Source organism: Trichoplax adhaerens, genomic scaffold, assembly GCF_000150275.1.
Source record: "Trichoplax adhaerens TRIADscaffold_10 genomic scaffold, whole genome shotgun sequence".
NCBI classification, from domain to species: Eukaryota; Metazoa; Placozoa; class Uniplacotomia; order Trichoplacea; family Trichoplacidae; genus Trichoplax; species Trichoplax adhaerens.
Genome location: NW_002060952.1, coordinates 1,682,973 through 1,703,328, shown reverse-complemented (window position 1 = coordinate 1,703,328; position 20,356 = coordinate 1,682,973). Strand labels below are relative to the sequence as shown.

Sequence of the window (20,356 nt, the reverse complement as noted above, 5' to 3'; positions counted from 1 at the left end):
AAATACCTATTTTGATAATTACATTTCAGACTTAATAAATAATTTGGTATTTATTCTATCTCAACTTCTTTACTAACCCCAACCAAGAAGCAAATATGAAATAGAAGAATTTCGACTTTCAAGATTGTGGGTTGACATTTTGAAAGTAGCAATACCCTCAATTAACATCCATAAAAACGTAGCCAAAAGCGAGAAATGGAGAATGGCAGCAATACTTTTGCAAATAGCCTACGTTAAACAGTATAACGTATCAATTAAGGTAAGGAAAATTAGAACATCGAGTAAAATGCTTTAATTTCCAATTTCTGAATTGATCAAATGTGTAACCTTCACTGTTAGGCAATTAAATTTACTTATTTATTTACTTTAATGCAACAGTCTAAATGATGGTAAGATAGACACGAAGATAAAATACATTTTAGAATTGAATACTTAGTAAGACTTATTAGCTCTTTCTAGATATGTACAATAACAAATACATGAATATAATTTGAACTATCATTTATACTTTAACGAATCAAGAATAAAACTGAATTACTCTTAAAACATAAAACTGTAGTTATCTATAGCTACTTATGATCTACCGGAGAATTTGTCCATTGGATACCAAGTAAAAATACCGTAGTAGAAATTATCATAGAAGCTGCCATATTTGCATGAATCAAGCCGCGTATGCTATGAAATTGCCTAAAAAGAAGAAGAAGTGTTAATTATCAAGTTTAAGATGTAAATTTTTTATTATGTTTATTATATAGAAGTATCGATAGATTTACTGTACATCACATGATCTACTTTAAGGTGTTCATTAAATCATCGATTTTTAGAAAACTACTCTTTGAATCCGATTAGATAAAAACAATAATTGCCTACCTGATCGCAGTAAAAGTTAAGAACGTCACTATAAGACAAAGTAGTGATATAGATAACCCGATATAGGTTGTTATGCTTAGGATTTTATCATGGATTTTCGGCGACTTTAGCAATAGTAGAGGAAAGGTATATAAAAACATTAATGTATGCAGTAAATTTAATTATTAAGTGCATGGCATTTAGCGTACAAATTGCTTTAATTTTTTTGGTTTACCGAGTAATTATTGAAACGAAGCAGAACGGAGAAACTTGTTAAATGATACGATAGACATTTTATAGTTGTAGCATTGATCTTTTCCAATTTCAAACCATCAGTAGCCCAATGGCTAAATAGAATTCAAAAATAAGCATACAGATAAGGAATATTTCAAGCAATGTAGGCCTACAGATACCGTTATTTAACCAGACGTCATTGCATAACAATGCTTCAGAAAGCTATTTATGCATTGTCTCATTCTCTTAAACCTATCTATTTACTCATTATTTATTTCACAATCTATCATCCATTGTTTTATCTTACTTCTTTTTCCAGTAGGCACAACTGGGTTGTTTGTTACTCCCCTACAATATATATATATATTACATACCAATCTCGTGAGATTATCTACTACTTTAGTAGTTAGAATTTAAAACTTGTAAAATTTTGGTAGTAAAAGGATATTATACAGCAAGAATGCAAAAAGACTGTTTGATCGTTACAGATTTACAGATTAGGAAATGTTCTGGTCACATGCTTTGGAAACATAATCTAGTTTAATTTGCTTAATCTTAATACTAACTAATATACATAACAGTTGCATTTTAATAAGCTATAAAAAGTAAAATATATAAATCGTAGAGTTCGATCCAAGTTTTGCTTCAAATTGGCTGATATATCGAGGAATGATTCCTTACCTCCTTAATTTCATAAAAAAATACAACCGGCTCTTTTAATGTTCCTTTCATTATTGGCCGAATTTGACACGATACAGCGTATTTTAGTGGCTGTTGTATTCTATAAGAGAAAGAAATTAGTGATTAGAAAAATTCATAGAAAAATAAAGTAAGATTCAAAATTAGTAATTAATAATTTCAACGTCTTCCAATTCGCAAACAAAGAAATTATTAGTTCTTACTCTTACAATAAAAATTTGTAATATGTCACGATATTAATGTAGCTATGCAAAAGCAATAGATAAGGAAAGATGATAATCATGATTTTAGTCGTTAATAATTACGAAAAGTAAAATACTAATAGAAGTGCTTTCGCATTTATCGTTAGACTGTCCGAGAAATGTAGCTTAACATTTGGCATTATAAAGTTTATTTTAACCCACATTTAAAAGAACTACTGCTGCAATTTTAATTAATTAAAGGGCCCTTTCCCTGAATTTGAATTTATTAATGCGAAATTAAAAACTAATGACATAAAATACTGAAAAGTATTTTGTCACTATTAGTCAATATAATGTTTATCTCTTATCGTAATAATTCTTCTATAATCTTTCGATTTAAAGATTTAACTTCCTTTCAAATTGATAGAAATAGGATGACATCGGTACCAATGCTGTATATCAAAATAAATTAAGATATAGCTGGATTTGATGATGTACCTATTACGTTGCTGAAATTGCGTAGATTTATAAATTCCAATCGCTATTTGAAATTGTCCTAGTAATGAATGTATTTTAGAGTGTAGAAGTAATTATATTATTAAGATCGAGTAGGATTTATAATTATAATCACGTCGGAATCAGTAGATTCGTCTTATAAAATACAGGTTATGTGATATAAATGCTAGCTAATTAATTTGAATACCTTCATATTTATTATCGATTATAGATGTAGGAACTTTAACTTTTAATGGATGACCAGTGTCAGATTCTTGTACAGCTGATACTTCTTCTTCAATGTTGATGTCAATGTATGCTGTTACCACTTTTTTATTAGTACTTGTGAGAATATACCAAACCCCTTGTTGTATAACAGCTCAATATTAATGCAAAATGACTTCATTATCGCTTTTAAGTAGCAAATATTGTACATATTTTTAGACAAATTGATAGAGCACAATGCGTAAAAATTTGGTACGGAGAGTAATAAGCTGGTAAACTATCTCAATTATTAACTAAAATTAACATTCTACTATACTTCAAAAAGTAAAAATTTACATCCTTCAGCTTATAGCGAAAAATACGAATATTTAATATCTAGAGAATTTGAAAATTTTAATATAGTAATCGCTGAATAAAAACAAAGTCAGATCAGTGAATTTAGATAAAATCAATAGAGTATAACATGTAAAAACTTGGTACGAAGAGTAATAAGCTAACAAGTAATCTCAATTATTAACTTAGATTAAGATTCTACCAAGCTCTAAATAAAAAATTCACGTACAGTACCTCAGCAAATTGTAGAAAAATTTAATGTGAGAAGATGTTAAATATTTTAATATAGCAATGGCTGATTATAAAAAATCTAATAAGCGATAGTAAAAACCACTATAGCTATATAATCATTAGCAGTGTACCCCGATTATATTAGTGGTATAGTGCATAATCTCAATTACTAACTTAAATAAAGATTTTCCTACACATCAGAATGTGAAAATTTACGTACTTCAGTAAATAGTGAAAACTTTCCAATATGTAGAGATTTTTGAAAATTTTAACATGGAAATAGCTGATTAGAAACAAAATCTGGTTAGCTATTTTAAAACCTACGACAACTGTTTGATCGACAGCATGCCTCAATTATATCACTGGTGTACCGAGCACCTTTTGTAAACGAAAGTAGAGTTAAAATTCAGTAGGTTCCGACGATAATAACCCCACTATAAACAATTCTGGTAGTATGTGTCTTTAAAAAATGTTATGTAATTTGCTATTAAATCGAAAATCAGATAGAAATAAGAGGAAATTAAATTAAATTTCAATATGACTAATGACGTACCTAATTTTTGATAATAATAAGAAACTTGAGAGTTGTTAGAATTCGCAAAGAGCGATAACTTTCCCGCTAGTTCTAATCCAGCATTATCTACAACTTCATCAATATTATCATAGGTTTGGTTTCGATTTGTTGCCACTCTAGTGGACAAAGTGCTTACAGTTGATAACATCGTTGTCGTAGTTGTACCTGTTGGATATTTCCAATTCAAATCAGAATATTGAGCGTAAAAGACAAATTGATATTATATTTATATTCTTATCCTTTATTTAATTCTAGCAACAAACCAATGTTTGTTAAAGCTTCAATAGTACGTGGATTTCTTTTCGTAATGGGAACTGTATTGGTTGTTACTGCATTATTAGTAGCAGTAGAAAAGCTTGAAGTTGTAGAATCCTCTGTAGTGGTAGTCGCTACGTTAGTAGTAACAGAAATATTTGCGATTGTAGAATCCTCTATAGTGGCTATCACTCCGTTTTTAGTAGTAGAAACGTTTACGATTGGAGAATCCTCTATAGTGGCTGTCTTTGCATCAGTAGTAATAGAAATATTTACGGTTTTAGAATCCTTCGTAGTAACTGTCGCTGCGTTAGTAGTAGTAGAAATGGTTGGAGTCGTAGAATCCTCTATAGTGGCTGTAGTTGTGTTAGTGGTAGTAGAAATTTTTTTGGTTGTAGAATTCTCTGTGGTAACTGTCGCTGTGTTAGTAGTAGTAGAAATGTTCGGGGTTGTAGAATCCCCTAAAGCAGCTGTCGCTGCACTAGTAGTAGTAGAAATTTTTGTGGTTGTAGAATTCTCTGTAGTGGCTGTCGCTGTGTTAGTAGCAGCAGGAATGCTTAGGGTTGTAGAATCTTCTACAGCAGATGTCGCTGCACTAGTAGTAGTAGAAATTTTTGTGGTTGTAGAATTCTCTGTAGTGGCTGTCGCTGTGTTAGTAGCAGCAGGAATGCTTAGGGTTGTAGAATCTTCTACAGCAGCTGTCGCTGCACTGGTAGTAATAGAAATTTTAGTAGTTATAGAATTCTCTGTAGTGGCTGTCGCCGCGTTGGTAGTAGCAGAAACGTTCAGGGTTGTAGAATTCTCCACAGCAGCTGTCACAGCACTAGTAGTAGTAAAAATATTCGAAGTTGTAGAATTCTCTGTAGTAGTAGTGGAAATGTTTGGAGTGGTTACAATAGTATTAGTAGAAATGTCTGTGGTTGAAGAATCTTCCGTATTGGCTATCACTGCATCAATAGCAAAAGAAATTGCTCCAGTTTCAGAATCCTCTGTAGTGACTGGAACCTGGGTGGTTGATTGAACCATAGGGAATGTTGAGGTGTCGCTTTCTAGATCTAATAAAAAAATTTATCATTTACTATACTGTAGATAAACATTAACAGACAATCGTTTTTCAATGAAATATTCACAATGTACATTAGAAGCCGTATGGATAATATTAAAATTTAGATTTATTACTTATAAATGATATCAGCAATTAAGCAGCTGAGATTTACTAAAATAAGAATTCTAGTATAATAGTAAAGGATATCCACCCTATCTACATCTATTGACGTATAATAAGTTAAGAATTGAAGCAGAAACTTCACGAATTATATACAATTTGTGAATGAATAGCCAGCTTAAATTAATCTTAGGCAAAAGGTAGATATCAATGCACAAAAATATACGATATACGGTAAAATGAATACATGAATCATGCATGGTATAGGTAACAATAGCTGTGAATCGATAAATTTATAAGCAATTAGATACCGTGAGTATAATATTAAAACTTAGAATTATCACTTATGATAGATATCAGCTTAAAGTTGTTAAAATTTACTATAGTTAAAATTTTGGTACTATTACAAATGATATCCATCTTCTACTTAGCTATCAATGTGAGAAAGATTTAGAATAAAAGTGGAGACTATAATAGTTTATGAATCAATAGCCAACTCAAAATCATATAAAAAATAAGCTATCAAATTATTAAGTTACAAAGAATTGGGGTAAAACGACTAAAAGAATTATTATAAAAACGGCAATAACTGTAAATCCATAAGCAACTCAAAATGATACAAATGCAGTAAATTGCAATCGATTAGTATTAAATTGTAGCTTTAAAAGAAATCGAATTAATTGCTGTATTATACCTATCGTTTTCCTGCATATTAGGTAAGCTCGATGGCTTACACAATCGACGGTATACCAAACCCAAGTACCATTTAAATGCATGTATTCCATCACTGCACATCGAAGTTGGCTAGTACCGGCAGTCGATCTAAATTCCAATTTGGAATTTTCTTGCACTGCTGTCGAATCTTGGAGCCATTGGAAAGTATTATTTACCTTATATAAGCCAATCCAAAATGAAACTCCCGTAATGTTGACTAATTGATTTACTGCTTTCTGCTCAATTAAATTTTGAGTTACTTGTTCTAAATCTATCGATGATAGTGAAATAAGATCCGATTTATGATAGCTACAGAATTCTCGAGCATTGTAAAATCTTAGTTTCTGAAATGTGATTTGGATGCAGTTAACACCGTTAATATTCCAATCTGTTGGACAATTGGTTTGAAGCTCACCTAAATAAAACAGTTATCATCAGTATTTCAAAATCCTATACATAGCTATTGGATTGCGACAACTATAAAGTATGCATTACTGGTACTTCGCAAATATAGTAATGTGCGATTTTCTATAAATTAAAGAGAACTGAAAATGAAAATTTACTACAATTAATTATGCACTTCCACAACGCATTCTATCTGCAAAATTGATTTGATACTGTAGCTTAATAACAGCTTGGTTGGAACTCACTAAATTTGCTAAAATTTTGAATCAATTCAGACGTATATCCGATGGCACCTATATCAAAAGTTCAAGATTCAAAAATAGTATTTAGTTTACATGATAACTATATATTTGAATAATTAGATATTTAGTATCTACCAAGAGTATCTTATTATACTACTATTAATCTGTACTTCAGTTTATTTATTCAATCTAGCCAAGGATAGCGATCATTGTTACGGAGTAGCTTTATAGGCGTACAATAGCTGTTAGATCAATTTCATATGATAACTTAAACAGGAACTTACTGATATGGAATTATTTATGATATCTTGCATGCTTTACTAGATAACTGGATACTTGATAATATCTATGTGCTTTAATTAATGTTTATGTGACTATAAATTAAATGATTTAAAAATGAAGCAGTTAAGATTTACAGTATTATCTGGGAGACACTTGCTGGTTACTGTGATCTCTCGACGATGAGGAATCGTCGGTATTTAGAGTTATGCTTTAGACGTGGTTTATTTTTCTCGTTACAAATTTCTATTAGCAGCATAGTACAGTAATAGTTAAAGCAAGGTCTTAAGAAGTGACATGCAACATCTACTTGTTACCATAAACGATAAAATTTGTATGAAATTTTAAAAAGTAAATAAAATAGGTGTTACTTACTCCTTTGGCAAAGAATAGAAGCATTAAGATTGCAGTCTCGAACATACCAAGAGCTTAAAAATTCATTTGATTTTTTTAACACCGTACAATTACATGAATTTTCTGGATAACAGGCATGAGCAACTAAATTGGTATAGTTGATGCTTGCCAAATTCTCGTACCACGTGAAGTTGTTCGATGTACCTTCTAATCCTATCCATACCTCATCATCGATGCCAAGAATAGATCTTATTATCATTTCCTTCTCGGCGTCATTAATAATTGCTGGATAGGCTTCCAAATTATTCTTACATCGATTTTTTCCTTGTAAGTAATTGCCAGTCGTAGTTTCAAGGTAGTAGCAATAGTTTCTATATCGCAACCAATTATCTGGACAAGTAGCTAATCAAAGTTGTGTATATATTTAGAAATGAAGATTGCAGCTTATATTATTGTAGTTTGTCATAAGAATTCATATTACTTACGGAAAATATCCTTCCCGATGGAGTCAACAATAGCAGCTGTTGTCAAACCCTATAAAGACGGTAGATACATCAATCAATATAGCATAGCGAACCTGGCTGCACTAAGTCAAGGTGATTTTTGCATCGAACTTAGAGAAGAAAAGATTTATGATAGTGTGTCAGTAAATAAATATTCGATAATCTAGTAACAGTAATTGCTGAGTTATTACTTCATTTTTTATAAGAAGTTACAGGAAATAATATCCTGAAATTATTTATGCTTATTAAAAGTCGCTTTAGGGTACCGTGACAAATTAAGTAATCATAAATTTTAATTTATCAAATAAAGAAAAAGAAGGACTTCTTGCTTGAATACAGCATGGTTTTACCGCTTATTTGTAGCTATATTTGATTAATTGAACCTGCTTAAATCGTGTAGTATTAGTTAATCGCTAGAATTTTAGAAACTGGAAGCTACTTAAACTTGTCTGCAATAATTTAATTCGGGTATGCTTGTAAATAAAATGATTAAATATAAATATTTTCTCAAACAATTATGATACTTTAAACCATTCCATATAAATATCCGATAGATTACCTCAGAATTATTTAAAGTAATAGGTGTTGCAGCTAATCAGAATAAAAGAAATGTTAGTTTAAATTACTTCAGGAAGATTAATGATCTAGCGCATTAATTCTATGTCTTTTTATAAGTTATCAGTTATTCCCTTGGCTAATGTACCTTTTTGACACAATGGATAAGCACCGATCCCAGTGCTACAAGAAGAAAATTCCCAAGTGACTCGATTTCCAGTAGGTTTCACTAACATACAATACGCATTTGGTGGTATCTGGTAGTGGTTAGTAATGTTCTCTTTACTATTCCATCGAAGCCCTTTTCCATCAGCTTTCATAGCAATCCATAGTGGGCGATTGAGTGATAAAGCTACGCTTTCGATAAATTTCATTTCGTCTTTACTGGCAATGATTGCTAAACCGCTAGAATAAGAAAACTTGCAAGATAAAAAAGCTCCAAGCCAGTATGTACCAACACCGTATGGATTCATAACTTGATAGCAGCTATCTCTAAATTGCAACCAACCAGCTGGACAAGTCATTTCTATTAGAAATCAAGCATATCAGTGATCGTAAGCAATGCACAAGAAGTTGAATAACTTTTCAAATATTACAGTACCTTGCTGACAAATAAATGGATAAAAGGATTGGCAAGGTCTGTTTTTCCATAGCAATGAATCCCTCTTTATCGTAGCACATTTACCCGATATTGGATTATTTATAGTAATAGGAGTAAATTTTTCCCAAGCAGTAAAGTTAGATGCAAGCAGATTAGGATCATCATACAACCATGTAAAATCTTTCTTACTAACACTTTTAGATAAATGACTACGTAGTCCTATCCAGACTTCCATAGTTGAGGATATTATTGAATTTAAAACTTGTGATTTCGCTTGAGATTCTACTTGAAGTAAGCGTTTACCAATGGCTTTGCAGTAATTAATTGATAAATTAAACGGCAGTAAAGTATTATGAGGACTTAAGCAAGTATTATTAAATACGATATTTGGTGCTTTGCAAACATTTTCATCTAATATATTAGAATGAGATCATTTAATAAAATTAGCTGATTTATTTATATTAGTATTGCTAACGTTCATAAGCGATAAAATATAAATTATCCAACTAAACGCTTACGCGGAGGTCGCGGGTAGCTAGCAAAGAGATAGGAAGCTAATATGGAATTCGATGTTGTTGTATTTAAATCTAAAAATAAGCATAACGACAATATTTCCTGAAATTAATATGCTCGATTAGATCGCAGTTTATGATTAATAAGAATCCAGCTTAATCGTGTTACGTATAAATTTTACACGATATTGATAAAATACACTTTTATCTAAAAGATTAGACAAGAGTTTTTCGCAAAGTGTCTGATGGGTATCAATGGCCTTTGAAATAACGATAGCCAGTAATAATTAACATTTCGCACGTTTTATAGTGTGAAAGTGCTGGCTACCTTTATCTAAGCTCGATAATTTAAATATGATGCACCAAGAACAGGTGTGATATATACCAATCACGAGATTCCAAATTTTAGAAAAATAAGGGCTTTATTGAATCTTATACAAAGATTAACTACACACAGTTCTACTCTAGCCGAATACTACTTCTAAAGACTTCTACAACGAACTAACAGAATAATCTAAAGTAGCTTGATTTTATACTTTTCGTAGCATTCGCAGCTACAATCTGCATGGCAACCTTTTACCTTATTTTACACATAGTTAAATTATTCTTAGTAAGGCTATTCTACTGCGGACCATCATTAATCCAATATGGATACGACTACAGTACTTACGTAGACATTATTCACACCAGCCAAAGTACAGTGAATTAACCATATCCTAATATATGATTTACAGTTCTATTTTTACCTATAGCCTTATTAGTAACTCACCACCTTACTGTATATAGTCACCTGTACTCTAGCATAGAGTCTCTACCACTACAGTCTATAGTTATAGCTACCAAATATCTCTTAGGATAAATATCTACCGTACATTATACTAAACATGGCTAACAGCCTACAATCACAATACTAGTTATATTACAACAGGATATACCTTTATTAAACTTACTATTAAGGCAGGACAGTAACTACAAAGACTCTTGGAGATCTAGACTGAAACTAATCTAAGCAAAATAACACTCCATAAAGGGCTTATATCGTAATACTCGTATATTTTATCCTCTAGTAAATCCTATTTTTCACTACAACTGGCACCTATGATGTATTTGTAGATTTAAAATAGCAAATGCTTGATCACGATATGTCCAGATAGATTGAAATGGAATAATACTCGTGAATTTATATAGCCAAACAACACAAATTACTGTTTCAAATTTATAATATGCTTAATTGTTAGCATTATCTAAATTTAAGCTACTACTAAAGCATATCACTACTAAAAAAATATTGTTATAATTGTAATGTGAAGTTCAATTAATGAAGACTATAAGACTATAAACATTAAGCATTTTATATATAAACGTATTGTACATATTACCCAAGTAAGAAACATGAAATTCAATGCATTGAAATCTTAAGTATCTTTTAATCAAACAACCTTTGAAATACATAATGCTAGGGCAATTTGTCAATCTGTCAAAGCACTAAAGAATTAAATTAAACTGTTGGCTTTAAAAAATCAAATTCAACAAACCTATTTGGCAAATGAATCGGTAAGGATCAGAACATCTCAAATTCTTCCAGAAAAATGTACCAAATATCTCGAAAACTCCAGTACATAACTTTGATGGATCAACAACGATATCCTGATACCATAGATTCCAGTCACCAACGCTCGCATTGCTATGATGCCATACAGCATTGGCAAAAAAACCACTAGAATCTTGTATTCCAATCCAGAATATCGCTGATGGAGCATTTTCTGAGATCAGCATATTTCTTATAACAGTATTTTCATTATGTCCACTGATTTCAAGTAAACTACCGCCGTAGGTATCTCGACAGTAATTGACTGCAGCTTGGAATGTTAGAGTAGTCTGACTAAAGAAATAACGTTTGGAGTTATGACTGTACCATAGGTCGTCTACAAAGAGAAAGAATGGAGTCTTTAGCGTATGGCGTATAGTAATGTTTACTTGAATTAACCGGATTCATATACATATATAGGAAGGAATATAGATTTTAATCTTATTCAAGTGTCATCGTATATAGAAAACAGGAACAGTATCCAATGATACATAGGAGCTAAATAAGATATTAAAATTTTACTCTTGCCTTTAGAATATGAATGAAATAGTCATTAAGGGTAATAGAAAGAATTTATATAATTAACCAACCTCAAAATCATAAAGTAAATACAAAGCTATGCACTGTTGCTACTAGTATACACTTAAATTTCAATTTTTGGGGATCTAATTTTATGTATTTATAACATTAATTGATAAGAAGAGTTACTCACATCAATACAGAAGGATTTATATCAGTACAGAGACCTTATCTTAATTGTGTTAATGTCATCAACCTTATCTAATAAAATCATTAGTAATGTGTAATATGCAATGTATAGTGTGAATCACTAATGCATAATATCGCTGTATATAAACCAAGTTTTTACTTATTATAGTTTAGTTCCTCAATCTCTGGTCTTGACACTGATCGCCCAACAAACGTAATAAAATAGCCTATTGTTATCTAACAACGTTTAGATTACTATGAATATTATTCCAGTGTTATTAATTGATGTATAGGTATATTTTCCAACTAATTATTAGATAACTTTATATCGCTGCCGATATTAGAAGTTTTGTCTAGAAAATGGATGTACTATAACCTTTCTTTGTAAACATTTTTTTTCAGTTATAGTCAATTATTCACATGCTCGAGGCTAAAAAAGGCAAAGCGTCGAATCTTTGCAAAACTATTTCGTAAATTTTGATGCTGTACTGAAAAAACCAATAAGCCTGGCCTAATTTCATCATTAATGTAATACAAAGCCATATTCTATTAATTTTGAGATATTTATTAATGGAAAACTTAAACTCACTTCAAGTTTGAAATTAAACTGTACCTGCTGTTGATACCTGCTTGCAAGTAATTATGGCCAAGAATAAAATACAGCTACCCATTAAAATTAATGGATGAGTGAAAATCTGTAATAGAACGATTAGATTCCTTAGTAGATGTAAATAATGATAAATATTAATTTAATTATTTTATTAACATTCTTCATACTTGATTGAATCAAATAATGTTAGTCGTTAGCAATATGTTCATAATGATGATATTTTATATCAATAGTCTCTTATTTCTGTAAAAATCTTTAAAAAATTTTTCGATTTTGCTGTTGTTAAATGAGAAATATCAGTTTATATCGCTTCACATGTTACTTAGTTTGCATTTTTGTAGGTTATGATCTCTATCGCTTTGTTTACTAATTTCGTTACGACGGCTAATTATTTTAAAAAATATTAATCATTAAGGATTAAGTTCGTGAGTTGCAAGTATAAGCAATTAATTACGTGACTAATAAAGACATAGAGGGAAATGGAAATTTATCTTTATAAAGGCAAAAACAAACTCCATAATATAAAGAGCATCATTAAGTTTTTTTTCATGTCTTCTTATAGATCTCATAGTAATCCAAGAAAAAAGCAATCTTAGAAATTTATATATATATATGAAATACATCAACATTAAATAGAAATAAAATGTTTCAATGTAACTACTTCTTTAATCCGTTGCTAAAAAAATATATTCTCATTGATTTTATGGCATGTGTAATTTTAGATTAAGGGCACTATTAGAAAGCCAGTATATTTAAATTGTAAGATAATAAAATAAAATATATGAATAATGGTCTATTCCTTCCTTATGTTATAGATATAAAAATGATTTTTAAATAAATCCATTATTAAGATTTTTAAAATTAAAATGGAAGCACGCATAGAAATCAACGTCGTTGGTAGAATATCGAAATTAAATGGATTCAATTAGCATATACCTTTTAACTGCTTTCGTTCTCATTAACATTAGATACTGTACTAATTTTAAAATATGGGTAAATTGATAAACCATGTGTAAGCCAAGTGAAGGATATTCTTGGACGCTGTTTCTGTATTATAGATATACAGATGTAGTGGGATCGAAAACAAGAGCTAATGAATAAGGTACACTTGAGAATCTCGTGAGAATTCAATTGGTATCTTTTATACGTCTATTCTGCGAGGATGTTTGTTAGCGCAATTTTAAACGTACGCTAGGTAAGTACGGCATTAATTTATGCTACGCTTTACTATATAAATAAATAATTTCCATTATGATATATTTACAATCAAAATAATTTGCTTTTATTTAGATTTCAAGATGACAGATTGCTTAGGAAAATATTGCAGTAAAGTTTAAGTCATTTATCTTATATGATCAATATTATTGTATTTACGATGCTAGAACCAAATTAACATTTTGCTAAATGAAAATGATTTCCTTGAGCTCGTAAGAACCAATAACATTCGATTGCTTCAGTCTTTGATTATAGTTATCAATCCTTAATCTTCGTAATGCAACTAATTTACTATCGAAAATGTCCCGCAAATGATATAACTGTTGGACTAAGTTTACGCTCAAAATAAAATTTTCTGTACCAAATCAACTATAAGGATCTATATTTATTTGTGGTAGCAAGACTAAGTAATCTTGGTTAAGGCGTTGATGGATATTTTTTTGTCTCTTTCATTCCGAGGCAAAACAAATTATATTTATAACGCTGGAATATCATTAATCGTTTAGTCATGCATCGATCCGTAATAGCTATATTTCGTTCCTACTTGACAACGTTAATTTGTCGATATCTTTTAACTCTGCTATTTCGTAATATTAACATCATTGATGCTTAGCATTCCAAAATTATGTCGCATAATAACAGTACAGTACTATTCAAATAAAGATAGCGTTAGATATGCCAAAAGATATTGCCAAGGATTATTACCGATGTTATGCAGCTCATAATAGGTGTAAACTGAAATGATCAAAAATACTACTCATTCGCTCGTATATTATTTAAGAATGATCTAGCATACAAGATATTGTTTAGTTTTGGTTAATGTATATAGATATTTTCCAAAGTTACTTACCGATTGATATCTACAACCTAACATATTCAGAGGCTTTTATTTCATAATCTGTTAAGATATCGAGTAAACAGATTTTTCAAGTTAGATAATTGAAAAGTTTATAGCTACCAGATGTAAACTTAGCAAAATTTTAAAAATTTATTAAATATTGAATTTATGTTGCCTTCTATTAGGATTTCTAATGGGCATGGATCAACTTATCCGATTAAAAAATTTTTTTAATGTATCATGTAGACGTAAAATAAATAGAAATACAAAATTTCTTCTCACCAAGTTTGTGCTAACCATTGGCAACCTTTAATAATATTTTGATAATGATAATGAATCAGTGTATCTTTTTATTTTATTGCAGATCTAATAAATGCATAAAATATATTTCCTATATCAGCATAATAAGTAAATAAAGAGATGCGTCTACATTCAATACCGAACTACTTATTAATTTTACAAAGACGTTCATTTACATATAAATGTCAAAGAAATTTTATTTTATGACTAAATCATATCTTATTTATTCTTAATTATATAGGTATTAAATTATTTCTGATACAAAGTATAGCAGTAGTAGAATGCGTAAATGTTTTAATTATTTATCTGCTAAGAATTCATTAATTAGTAGCAATAGCCAAACTTAATAGAAGCTTTTGAATTAATTGTCGTTTAAGAAAGGTATTGATATTTACAAACAACATCTGCTCTGATTACGTTGTAGCAGCTGTTTTCGGTTTACGTAAAACTTCTTGAAAATCTATTTGTTGTATTATCAAATAAAACGAATAAGATATCAAAATGACAGCGTCTTAGCTTCGTCATGTGCGATCTAGAGCCCTTCGATCAGCTCTGTATATATATTAGCATGGAATTTTAATCAGCTTATTAATCGAATCAGGAAATTTATGAATGATTCACTTTAAACAATTTTACCTGTGGCACAAATTCAATTTCATTCCATTTAATACGCAACTCCTGTTAATTATAATATACGCTAACAAGTAGCATAAATTTAAGGAACAAAGTTATTGCTTATAATTCTTATGGAACCGAATGAACATGAATGGGTGTATCTTCAATTAAGTTCTTATCGAATATAATGAACTAAGAAACGAAGTTTCTGTACCGTTCTATGATTGATTTGTTGATAACATAATCACTTACTAATGTAAAGACTTAATTAATTAAGTTACTAAATTTTTGTAGAGATATGGATAGATTAATTGCCATTGTAGTATGGCAGACATCAATTTATATAGGATAAACATGTAACAGTAAAAGAATATTAAGCAATTGCAGTAAGGTGAACTTACTACACAAGTAGCCAAACTTATATTTAGTTTCTTATGTAATTTATATTATTACTATTCCTTATTCAGATTATCTATTACCAATAACTCATGGCTGATATTTTAGTTGACTGGTTATTTGTGATCTGCGGTACACATTTCACTCCATATACCAGAAGATAATATTTTAATAAATCAATTAATTTTATTTGATGATCTTGAAATGCTAGGATCATTAAGATTGGATTTATATAGTTATTTCAATTAGTAAAGTGATAAAATTATCCCCATATTTTAGTCCGGATAATAATAATAATTTAGTAGTTATACCAATATACTTCCAACTTACACTTATAATAACTGTAACAGGAATTCCATAGTCGGGAATAGATAGTTACCAGGTGTGATAATAGCGAACTCAAAGCGTAAAATTTACTAATTAATTTATAAAAGTATACTGTGCATAATTATATTAATGATTATGAATATGTACTGTTGTGACTGTTGAAAAATATTAATTAATATACAATTACTTTGTTTATTAACAGATTTTCGGAGGTGCTATAGAGTTATTGTTGCTAAAACTATTAATTTATTTATCAAACGATTAAAAACAATCTCGATACTGTAAAGAGGATTGCCATAAATAAAATGTGATTTGAGTAGCAGATTCGATGTATGGTGCTGAGTTAAGCTAAATAGCTAACAGTATAGTAGAATAATAAATTTATTGATCAAAATATTGTCCGAAGGATAAGAGGCAGACTAGTACCGATTATATCAGTGCAGAGATAAAAACTAGAACAGAAATTCCATTTTATATCAAGTTATGAAGTAGTTTTGGTAGATCGATGAGATAAAGAATACCCATTTTATACTATCTCCTTGCCTCATAACTTTGTTCTTAAGAACAAGTTTAAACCAGCAACTGATACCTTGGTATGGCCATAATCATTTTCAGCCAAAGAAGTGCTCGGCAAAATAGCACATGGTATACCTAACGAAATAAAAATTGATAATAAATGTGATAACATTTAATTTGTATATTGAATAAATCTAGTATTTGCACTGTTAAGTCCATCCAATCATCAATGAGGCAACTATGCAAGATCGCTTTTCTAGCCAGCTGGCGGATATTGTGAATGTTACTAAGCCTCTTATTAAAAGCCAAGTAGCAGATACCACAGGCGAAAATTGAAGAATAATTGCTTAACACTGGTATAAAGTCAGCAACAATTACGAAGACGACACATTGAAATACTGATAGTTTGGCTCGAACCATGTTTGTACTGCTTGTTGAAAGCAGTTTTCGAATGTAAGACACACCGTACAGTGAATCGGACTTTGTTAATATGAAAAAATGTTATTAATTAAATCTATTTATTCATTAGCATAATTGCTGTCTATAGCTTTTATACGTCTAAATTTAATTTTTGTATAACTAGATAGTTTACTGGATTGCACTCTATGACCAATTATGATTTATGAATAGCAATGGGATAAACCAAAAATCATTAAGCACAATAAATAAACCAGTAAATTTGCAGGATTCTCCAATGTAAATAAATCTGACTTTAAATAGTTACCACATTTCGCTAGTTTAAAAAGGGATTGTAATTATAAGTAGGCACTTTCGTAATGAGGTGTTAAGCGATCTTATGTATATATATATATATATATATATTAATGACTATATTTGATAAGTTACGGTAACTATAAAGCTATAGCATTTTCTAAGGTAAATGAGTCCGAAATATGCTATATAAATGTAATACCCACACAATCTATAGTAACCGATTGGTTTTAAATAAATAAGAATACATACGGTTATGCACTGTATCTTTTCTCTTAAAATTCCGAAATTAATGTACAGCAAAACACATGAAGGTCTTTTGACTATGGGGATGCTAATTTACCGAACCGGCACTGATAAATTGAGTCCAAAATCGTTGGTTTTACAACCCTGTGATATGTACCAATCACGAGATTCCAAATTTTAGAAAAATAAGGGCTTTATTGAATCTTATACAAAGATTAACTACACACAGCTCTACTCTAGCCGAATACTACTACTAAAGACTTCTACAACGAACTAGCAGAATAATCTAAAGTTGCATGCTGTTATACTTTCCGTAGCATTCGCAGCTACAATCCGCATGGCAACCTTTTACCTTATTTTACACATAGTTAAATTATTCTTAGTAAGGCTATTCTACTGCGGACCATCATTAATCCAATATGGATACGACTACAGTACTTACGTAGACATTATTCACACCAGCCAAAGTACAGTGAATTAACCATATCCTAATATATGATTTACAGTTCTATTTTTACCTATAGCCTTATTAGTAACTCAACAGCTTACTGTATATAGTCATCTGTACTCTAGCATAGAGTCTCTACCACTACAATCTATAGTTATAGCTACCAAATATCTCTTAGGATAAATATCTACCGTACATTATACTACACATGGCTAACAGTCTACAATTACAATACTAGTTACATTACAGACCCCTAAAGTTCCTAAATTAGGTGTAAGCATTGACTGTCATAAGCTGGGTTTGAGTGTAACAAGAGGTCTTACTCTAGAACACCAGTGAATATAAAGACTAGTCTTATAAAACATGAATAACCGTAGTTTAACCCTAATTATAATGTGAGTAGCACACCTTAGCCTACTTAAGTTATAATAATTGAAGTTTTATAATTACAGTAAGAATCTATATAGTCAAGATTATATAGACCCTAGTTAACACACGCTAATGACTAGATCAGATCAGAAGCATCCAATACTACGTAACTTGGTATTAGGATTGTAGACTATTAGCCATATTTAGTAGGATGTACGCCAACGCGACTTTCTATATTTATCTTAAGACATATTTTATAGCATATGACCATGGACAATAATGGAAGATTCTATGTTAGAGTACAGATGACTACAATACGGCATCGAGTTACTATTAAGCCTTTAGAAGTAAAAGTAAAGCCGCAAATCATATTTTAGGTTATGATTAGTTCACCATACTTTGACTGGTAGAAACAATGTCTACGTGAATACTGTTGTAGTTTTCCAAATTGGATTAATGATGGTCCGCTGTAAAAGGCTAATACTAGTAATAATATCTGATCGTGTANATATGTTAGAATGTTACTTACTATGCTGAGTGTAGCTTCGAATGCTCCGAAAAGTATATAGGCTGGCAACTAAAATTATTCTAGTAGTTCTTTCTAGAAGTGTTTAGTAGTTGTATTCGGCTAGCATAGAGCTGTGCAAACATTATCTTCGTATAAGATCTAATAAAGTTCCAATTTTCTATAAATTTTGGATTTTCATGATCGTTTATATCAAATGTAATAAAAGCAATTTTCGGATTAGAGTTTGACTTCAAACAGCTAGTTTTTACAGAAGGCTATGATTTAAGATTAGTATGTCTGCCATTTTATCTCATATGATTACATCAAAGGGATTAAAACTTAAGATTACAGGATATAATCAAAAGACCATATTTGAGATCAGTAAGTTAAGACTTATTTTTATTGAAGGCTTTGATTATGTTTGTCTTACGTTAACTGTTTGATAGTGCGCGCTTGCCACTAAAACTTTTTGTATCATTTTGATTGCTTTTAATTGTTATATCTAGACATTACTATTTTAATTCTTCAAAGTACGTGTGTCACAACCCTCACTTGTGGCAAAGGAAAGTAAAGAACTCTAGTGTAGTTATATATATATAAGTTACATACACTTAAGACTTGTAATCATAAAAGCAAATTTTAAAATTTCAAAACAGATATCCCAGCTATAGCATACAGTATACTAATTTCTAATAAGAGAATTTAGTATCCGACGCCCACATAAGAAATAACTCTTGGAAATTAATATTGTCATCTAAGGTTTAAATAGTTAGGTAGATCTACAAATACATTCCGTAAATAATAAATTACTCGAATCTTTTCTTGTAGTGATTTCAGCTAATTACAGTAGTTTGTATAGGCAATACAGTGATAGTATGTAGTATAGAACTGTATGTCTTAATAAAGTATGTGTTATATAAGGGCGTAGCTGATAGCCATATTAAGTAATGTTATTAAGCAATGTACTAATGCGATTGATGATTCCTACGTAGAGGAGCAATTGATGATAATTTGTATAAATTGCATAGAATTATTATCGTGGAGGCTAAGTCGATTATACGGTTTATCTTAGCCACTTTTCGACTATTATTATAAGGGGAAGAAATTGGAATTCTTCTCCGACGGATGACTCACAGTCGTTAATAAACTTAACTGTTATAAGTCAATGATACGATGTAGACTATTTTGTGTCACATTAGGGATTTGCTCGATTTTAACAACTCAGAATTTTGAGTTGACGGATTACGAACCTAGGGCTAATAATCCGTACACTACATTTCTTAATATAATTAATATTAAGAATTGAACATATTTTAAGCGAATGCTACAATAGTGATAGCGAATTAGATTTCTAGCATTTTTAAAAGCTTTATTGAGTAAAAGAAAGATAAACGAAAATTTTGATGATATTTATAATACGTTTAAATATTCGAAACTGAAGCAGAAACTGAATACTGCTAAAATGTTTACCAGATTAATTTTTAGTCTAAGGACCAAGCCACTTATAGCAAGCTAATTATCAGTAAAAATTAAACTTTATAGAGCTCATATCTT

The 20,356-nt window shown here is 30.3% G+C and overlaps 2 protein-coding genes across 2 annotated transcripts in view; both read right to left on the bottom strand.

The window, feature by feature from the left end:
- The window catches only part of TRIADDRAFT_59352 (uncharacterized protein), a gene marked incomplete at both ends in the record, with an annotated part of 10,257 nt that extends 1,439 nt beyond the window's left edge, over nucleotides 1–8,818 (bottom strand). The window contains 14 exons of the mRNA XM_002115271.1: nucleotides 78–228; nucleotides 585–687; nucleotides 1,391–1,431; nucleotides 1,765–1,864; nucleotides 2,463–2,520; nucleotides 2,668–2,823; nucleotides 3,802–3,987; nucleotides 4,086–5,132; nucleotides 5,937–6,371; nucleotides 6,607–6,654; nucleotides 7,258–7,638; nucleotides 7,722–7,770; nucleotides 8,299–8,330; nucleotides 8,443–8,818. Of these exons, the coding sequence (XP_002115307.1) occupies nucleotides 78–228; nucleotides 585–687; nucleotides 1,391–1,431; nucleotides 1,765–1,864; nucleotides 2,463–2,520; nucleotides 2,668–2,823; nucleotides 3,802–3,987; nucleotides 4,086–5,132; nucleotides 5,937–6,371; nucleotides 6,607–6,654; nucleotides 7,258–7,638; nucleotides 7,722–7,770; nucleotides 8,299–8,330; nucleotides 8,443–8,818 (3,163 nt within the window). The remainder of the gene's footprint in view (nucleotides 1–77; nucleotides 229–584; nucleotides 688–1,390; nucleotides 1,432–1,764; nucleotides 1,865–2,462; nucleotides 2,521–2,667; nucleotides 2,824–3,801; nucleotides 3,988–4,085; nucleotides 5,133–5,936; nucleotides 6,372–6,606; nucleotides 6,655–7,257; nucleotides 7,639–7,721; nucleotides 7,771–8,298; nucleotides 8,331–8,442) is intronic.
- A 575-nt stretch (nucleotides 8,819–9,393) lies between these two features.
- Nucleotides 9,394–11,183, bottom strand: TRIADDRAFT_59351 (uncharacterized protein; the record flags this gene model as incomplete). Its single annotated transcript, XM_002115270.1, has 2 exons — nucleotides 9,394–9,482; nucleotides 10,943–11,183. The coding sequence occupies 2 exons, from the start codon at nucleotides 11,181–11,183 to the stop codon at nucleotides 9,394–9,396; spliced, it is 330 nt and encodes a 109-aa protein (XP_002115306.1).
- Nucleotides 11,184–20,356: the final 9,173 nt, after the last annotated feature.